Genomic DNA, 7041 nt, shown 5'->3' with positions numbered 1-7041 from the left:
AAATGTCAACCATGAATGAGCTGAACTTTCTACTCTGTCCTGCGGCTGCGAGTCCTGGGGGAGGGGGGCTGGGGGTTTTAATTTTTACTTTTTTTATTTTATTTTTTTTTCTTCCTTCCTTTCCCTGAGTGGGAAATATAAAATGAGCTCTTCCCTCCCCGTGAGGCAGCCGGGGGCGGAGGAGAGGGGCGCGGGGGGAGCTGCGCTGCCGGCCGCGGGCGGAGCGCGGATGCCGGCCGCGGGGGCGGGACCCCCCAGGTGAGCGCGGCACCGCCCGCCCCTCCATCCCCCTTACCCCCCCCACTCCTCGGCGGAGCATCCCCCCGGCGGAGCGAGGGGCGGGCGGCTGCCGCTCGGCGGCCCCTCCGCCCGCGGAGAGCGAGCGGTGCCGGTGCCAGCGCCTCGCCTGGGGCGGCGAGGGGCCGCCCCCCCCCCCCGCCCCCGCCATGGAGAGCGGGATGCTGCTGTCTGGCGGGCAGCGGGCGCTGATCCGGGAGAGCTGGCAGCGGCTGAGCGGCAGCCCCGTACAGCACGGCCTCGTCCTTTTCACCAGGTGAGCGGGATGACAGGGACGGGATGCGCTCACCGGCACCCCAGCCCCTCGTCCGTCCGTCCGTCCGTCCGTCCGCACCGATGCGGGGGAGATGGACGGGCTCCGCTTCTTGGAGAGAAGCGCTTCCCTTGGCTTGGCGATGGCTCCCGGCCGGCTCCCTTACCGTCAGGCTGGCGGGCCGGGGGCTGAAGCCCCTCCACCGCCAAGCCGCGGCTGCCGCGGGGCAGTGGAGCGGGGAAGGCCACCCCCCTCCCCACCGCTTCCCGGCCTTTCCCACCCTCCCTGAGTGAGAACTTTGTTACGGGGAGATGGAGGGTGAGGGAGAGAGAGGCTGCGGGCAGGTTTTGTGCGTTTCTGCCGCTGATCCCCCGCCCTGCCGCCGTTACTTCTGCTGTTGGAAGAGCTGCGTGTCCGCCCAACTCTGGGGAGTGTATGGAAGGGACCTCCTGGTTGTCCCTGACACGGCACTCTGCAGCCCCAAGCAAAGACCTGGCCGCCGGGGAGGGATTCGGTCTCAGGGCAGAGGAAACGGTGTGCTAGGGGGAACGGCCGAAACCCAACTCCTTGCCTCTGCTAAGCAGATTAGTGTCTCGATTACGGGAAGAGAAAAAAGAAAGATCTGTGAAAAGTCGTTTAAAAAGGACCGTTGGAGAGTTGATGACCAGCTTCCAGAGCAGGGTGTAGCAGGCGGGAGCCAACCCTTGCAGAGCAGGGCTGTGAGCAGTGACAGCAACGTTTGGGAGTTTAGCGGAGAGGAGAGGGATGCAGTAGTTTAATGTGCAGGAGGGGGAGAAGGGAGATTTGCTTGAATTCTCTGTGGCTTCCATGGACAACACCAGCCTGTTAGATCTGCTTGGGTGACTGCTACCGCATGTGCCTACTGGGCACGCACCAGTAGGGAGGATGAGGGAGGAAAAATGGGAGCTGGTGATGCTGTGGGGCATTAGTTGAGTTTGTACACGCGCCCCTTACTCAAGTAGGAAAGCCAGTTGCTGGAGCTTGCAGGCCTTCCCCAGATTTGGGAGCTCTGGGACTCAAGAGGATCGTAAAGTGAGAATGGGAAGAGTTGAGACAACGACCAAGACTTTGGGGACAAGGGACAAGAGAGGAAGTCCAGTGAGCTGGGACTGTGGGCTAGGGAAATAGAGACTTTTTTTGACTATAGGTAACTTGGATTGTTCCAAACTAAGACTTTTAAGAACTTCTGGGTCCTTTACAGGTGGGGAGGGATCAGTAGGTGGGAAGGGAGGCAGAGGTGGGGGCTGCAGGTGTACTGCTGATGGGGTTGTTCCAGGGGTGAGCAGGACTCTAAATAAAGCTGAGAAGTGAGAAGATGGGGGTTTCTCTCTTGCTGTTGCAGGTTGTTTGACTTGGACCCTGACCTGTTGCCCCTTTTCCAGTACAACTGCAAACAGTTTGCCAGCCCCCAGGAGTGCCTCTCCGCCCCCGAGTTCCTGGATCACATCAGGAAGGTGAGAGAGGGGCTATGGCATGGAGGAGGAAGCCCTTAGGCAATGGCTTGGGACTGTGGGGTGTCTGACTGGGGAGTGCATGTCAATTCTCCTGAGATGGTAACTGCAGGGGGTTACTCATGCTAGCAGAAAGTGCTATTGCCAGGACAAAGTGCCCTATGGCAGTGGGGAGGGGAGGAGGGTGCTGGTTGTGGTGGGTAAGAAGCACCATGCTGGTTCCCATGCCCTCAGCTGAGAAGTGGATTGCCTCTTGTGAAAGTTGGAAGCCCCCTTCTTCTACCATGGCAAGGCATCAGTGAGCTCACTTCTCATCCAGACAAGGACTGAAGCCCTCTGCTTGGCCACATGCTGATCAGGAGGTGGCACAGAGCTGGGCAGTGTGCCAGGCTCCTGTGGATCCACTGGTGTGGAGAGGCTGTTGGTGCGGCTGCAGAGCCAGGAGGCCACAGCATCTCTTGGATAGCCTCTGGGGCAGTGCCACGATAAGCATTCGCCTCCCCCTGAAACAGGGAGGGGAGCAATGCTGATGTCCTCTGGAGGAGCTCATGCACAGACAGAATTACACCTGATGCAGCAGAGACCCTTTGCTGAGCCCTGAAGAGTGGCCACGTCAGGGCAGAGCGCAGTCTTGGCTTGCAGATGCCTTCATAAACTGTCCGGCTCCATCTTTGAATCAGTTTGGTGCCTCGCCTGCCTGTCTTTATTCCTTGTAAGAGGCTGTTTCAGGACTGTGCTCCTGCGATAGCTGCAAGCTTTTTTGTTATTTTTCAGCCTCTGTTTATTGGCAAAGTTAAGTCCATTTTTACTTCTGCTATTATTGCCTTGAGCTGAAATAGCTCTTTGCTCTTGTTGGAGATAATTTCCCTGTTGAAATTATAGAGCACAGTTCTATGAGCTCCTGGCTTTGCCAAGCTAACCATGTCCTGGCTTTAATCTTTTCTAATTTGGTATGTCTGTTCCCTTCATCCCTTGCTAACCCTTCTCTGTCCTGTTTCCATTTCAGTCTTCATGCTCCTGCGAGACCATGGTGGTTTGTGCTTTACTAGACCAGGTCTCTTGGCTGTACTGTCCACCCCATCTCATCAAAATACCTTGACTGATCTTAGAATTGGAGTTGCTTTATTCACAACTGCACTATCTTGGCAACTTCTAGTTGGAAACTCTAGTCCTGGCAGCTTCTAGGGCTCCCCTGCAGTTGTCTGGGATCCTAAGAGCTGTAATGACCACATCAGCATTAGATCTTCGCCTGTAACTGCTTTGCTGCTAGAGGGTGGTTCACCACATCTGTGACAAGGAGGTCAGCAGTGCTGCTTGCTGTGGCACCTCTGGCAGCATCCCATGGAAAGATGTGGTGTGTGCTGCTGCCAGCATGCCTCATTGATGTGTCATGCAGATCACAGTAGAGCAAAGGAAAGCTCAGAGGGCGTCTGCTGGGCTGGGAGGCGGTCATGCTGAGAAGGGTGAAGTAGAAGGGTCAGACTTTGTTCCTCTGGCAGGGCAGCAGAGCCCTGCTATTAATGCCATTCTGCCTCTGTGCTCCTGCAGGTGATGCTGGTGATCGATGCCGCTGTGAGCCACCTGGAGAACTTGTCCTGCCTGGAAGAGTATCTCTGCAACCTCGGCAAGAAGCACCAGGCAGTTGGTGTGAAGGTCGAGTCTTTCTCGGTGAGGTGTCCTCGCTTGTCCCGTAGTGGTTGTGTTTGTGCAGCCCTGCCTGCAGCCCTCAGCTGTCTCTATCCCTCTGTGCCTACCTGCTGGGCTCAGCTGGCTGGAGAGAAAGCTGGTGGCTCAGGGCAGCCCCCGAGCTGCTACCTGCCTAGTGACGTTGGCTCCATCAGGAAAACCCTTGAACTCCTCTCATTTTCTGCCCTTCCCCAGTAAGCCCAGGGAAAAAATACAGAGGGGAGCAAGGCATTTCCCCTGTTTGAAGATGACCACAGTTTGGGGCACTGCAGTCTCTCTCCTATGACACAGGGTTGCAGGCTCAGCCTTTGTCCTGGTCCCTGGATCTCTGCGTTGAATGCTCTGGGCAGACCTCACCACACATGTCTCTCTGGGTCTGCGCTGGGATGGTGTTGCTGCACATCAGCCTCTGCTTCCTCCATGGCTGTAAGACAGGAGTGTCCTCCATATAAAACCCTTGCTTACTGCTCTCCTGCCATCAAGCATGGACAGAAATTCTGGTTAACGCGGCAGAGAAGGGCAGGTTGAAGGAAACTGCATAGCTCCCTCCTGTTACTGCTAGATTTGGACTCTTCAGAGAGAGCAGGGTCCTCCTCTGCTTGGGTTAGTGATCCTCACCAGCCCTGCGCTCAGTGTATGGGTGCTCCTGGATGGGGTTGCTGGCTGCTCCATGAGGAGCAGTGCCCCGTGGAGAGGCTTGAGAGGTGGCAAGGCAGGCCCTGAGCATCCAGCATGGTATCTGACCCCCTCTCCTGGCATCAGGACATTGCTCAGCTCTGCTGATCCGCTGCTGTGCCAGGGGATGGGTCTGGCTACCTGCATCTGGGAGGCATGGAGGATGGACATGTACCTCTTCCCTGGTGTTACGTACACGGTGTCAGCCCTTGATCCCTGTCTGCACTCCCTGCCCACCCAGGGTGTGGGGTGTGGAGTGAGGGCCAGCACAGGCCAAGGGAAGAGGATGGCGTGGGCTGGCTCTGGGTCCCTTCTGAGAGGCCAGGGATGCAGTGGCCTGGCCCTGCTGGTGGAGGGGAGCAGCTGCACTGCAATGGGAGAAGTCCAAAATGGCAGTGAAGCGAGAGAAGGGGCTGTATGTTGTCCCCCAGTGCTGAGCTTGACACCTCCCTGTTTGGTTTGCAGACTGTCGGCGAGTCCTTGCTGTACATGCTGGAGAAATGCCTTGGCACTGCCTTCAGCCCAGATGTGCGGGAGGCTTGGAGCAAACTCTACGGTGCTGTGGTGAAAGCCATGCGACGCGGCTGGGAGACCCTCCCAGAAGGGGACTAGATTCTGCCAGCCATCCCCACCCCTGACCACGCAACGGTCCTGGGCAGGGGGAGTGCTCAGGCTGCGCTCTCTGCCTCTCTCCACCTCTGTCTTTCTCCGTGCACCAGCCCATCGCTGTCTCCTCCAGTCACGCCTGCTTCGGGGCTCTCCCAGTGATTCTGCCTTGCTTCGACATGACCACATCTCTGCCTTTGCTAAGGGCTGGCAGGGTACATCTCTGCAGCAAAGCCTAGGAGTGCCACAGCACAGGTATGCCACCCTGCCCCACCTTCCTTTGGGCTAGATGGAGCATCACCACCCATGTACCTACTCTGGGTTTTAGCTGGCTCGTCTTCCCTCCTCTTGCTACGCTCCCCAGTTAGATGACAGCTAGCATAGGCCTCTCGGGCTAACTTGCCCAAGATCCTATTTGCCGTGCTCAAGACCTGCTAGGTCTGGCACTGCTCGTTCCTCCCGTGCTGCTGTGCCTGGTTCAGCTGTGGCAGTGGTGGATCTGGCTCCCTCCAGGGGCAGGGGCAGCAGAGGTGGGAGCTGGCCATGCCGTGCCATGTGGCCATCCTCCCCAGACCTTGGGGGAGCTTTTCCCCCCTCTCCCTTCACCAACACGTCACTACCGGATGGTTAATCCTGCTGCTCTCTTCTGCCTTGCCTCACCCCTGGATGGGATCCGTGGCTTTTCCTTGTGTTGGGTTGGCCATAACTCAGTGGGTTTCCTAGGTGTGCTTCGAGCAGTGGGTTCGTGTTAATCCTGAGGTGAGGCTGCTCCTAGCAGGTCTGGGCTGCCAGCTGAAAGGCTTTGTGTTGGTTTGGCTGGTTGGTTTAACCTCAGAGCCAGCTGAGATGCAGGAGCAGTGGTGACTCTTCACTGCTTTGTGTTAAGGAGAATAAAGTAAATACAAAGAAAAGATGTCTTAAAATAAAAATGAAGGTTGCAATCGTGTCATGGCAACAGCTTGCAGAAATCATTCTGGCTCTTGGCCAGAGGAAGCACAGCTGGAATTTCTCTGTTGATGCTGTCAGGACCTGGAGCGCTTCCCAGCTGCACATAGTGCCCATCTGCAGAGCTCCTCACCCTTTAGTAGTCGCTCCCAGCCGTACTTGAGACACAGATGCTTTGTAGCAGAGTGAGGTGCGTGCAGCAGTGCTGTGTCAGGACAGGAGGGAGAAGACAGTATCTGCTGGAAGAAATCCCAGGAAATGGCTGAGAGGCAGTATCTGAGGGCTCTGGGGGGAAATGAACTTGAGCACTTTGAAGAAAAGTTAATCTTTGTGGGGAAGTCACTGTGAGACAGGCAGAACTATGTTTCCAACCATCACTAGCCCCAGGGCAAGGATACAGAGCAAGTTTTCAGTTAAAGGCGGCTCCCTTTTTTGCTGTTCCTTCAGGACAGGAAGAGCCTGATGTTGAGGGCTGAGATGGTCCTATTTTAGAGACACATTCCTCCTATACTCAGATGTCCTCCACTCTGGGGCAGGAGAGGGCTGCCCGCTCCTTGCAGCTGAAGTCTCCCAGTCCCATGCCATGGAGGGGATGATGGGGTGCTCTGTGAGATGGGGCTCTGCTTCCTTGCCACCAGGCCTGGGGGTGGCCACAGGCTTCCAGCAAGCAAGGAGCCCTCCACTGTGTTTGGAAGAGGAGCTGAGGGGTGCTGTAGAACAGGCAGTGAACATCCCCATGTAGGATGATCACCGTCCTCCCCACAGTACCAGACTCCACTCCTGCAGTCCTACAGCGTGGTGGTGTGCATCTTGGCCTGTGGCTCTCTCCATCAGCTCGGTCAGGTGAGGTCCTCCCCATTCTTATGCCAGGCAGTGAGGGATGGAGGAGCTGGGGCTGGAGGGAGGTGTTGGCTGTGATGGGGTAGGTTCCCATGGTACAAGGCAGGAGGGTTTGGGAATGGGGATGTCCTCTTTGCAACCCTGTTCTGGGGCATCAGCCTTCAGCATCATGGGGGGGACCTTCTGGCTCTGTGTGACAAGTAGGCAGCTGTGTCATGGGTGGGGTGTGGGTGTTACTGCCCCAAACCATCCCTGCTCCCTCTAGCT

General features: G+C 56.9%; 1 protein-coding gene across 1 annotated transcript; it reads left to right on the top strand.

The window, feature by feature from the left end:
- The first annotated feature begins 446 nt into the window (after positions 1 to 446).
- Positions 447 to 4995, top strand: NGB (neuroglobin). The gene is made up of 4 exons (XM_074149808.1): positions 447 to 553; positions 1914 to 2025; positions 3571 to 3690; positions 4849 to 4995. The coding sequence occupies exons 1-4, from the start codon at positions 447 to 449 to the stop codon at positions 4993 to 4995; spliced, it is 486 nt and encodes a 161-aa protein (XP_074005909.1).
- Positions 4996 to 7041: the final 2046 nt, after the last annotated feature.

This window comes from Numenius arquata, chromosome 6, assembly GCF_964106895.1.
Source record: "Numenius arquata chromosome 6, bNumArq3.hap1.1, whole genome shotgun sequence".
NCBI classification, from domain to species: Eukaryota; Metazoa; Chordata; class Aves; order Charadriiformes; family Scolopacidae; genus Numenius; species Numenius arquata.
This window is presented reverse-complemented; position numbering and strand designations above follow the sequence as displayed.

What these genes read in the sequence shown, in the direction of transcription:
- NGB (XM_074149808.1), top strand. Translation starts at nt 447, where the DNA reads ATGGAGAGCGGGATGCTGCTGTCTGGCGGGCAGCGGGCGCTGATCCGG. An exon ending in GGCCTCGTCCTTTTCACCAG is followed by an intron (nt 554 to 1,913) that starts GTGAGCGGGATG and finishes TTGCTGTTGCAG; the next exon opens with GTTGTTTGACTTGGACCCTG. An exon ending in TCCTGGATCACATCAGGAAG is followed by an intron (nt 2,026 to 3,570) that starts GTGAGAGAGGGG and finishes GTGCTCCTGCAG; the next exon opens with GTGATGCTGGTGATCGATGC.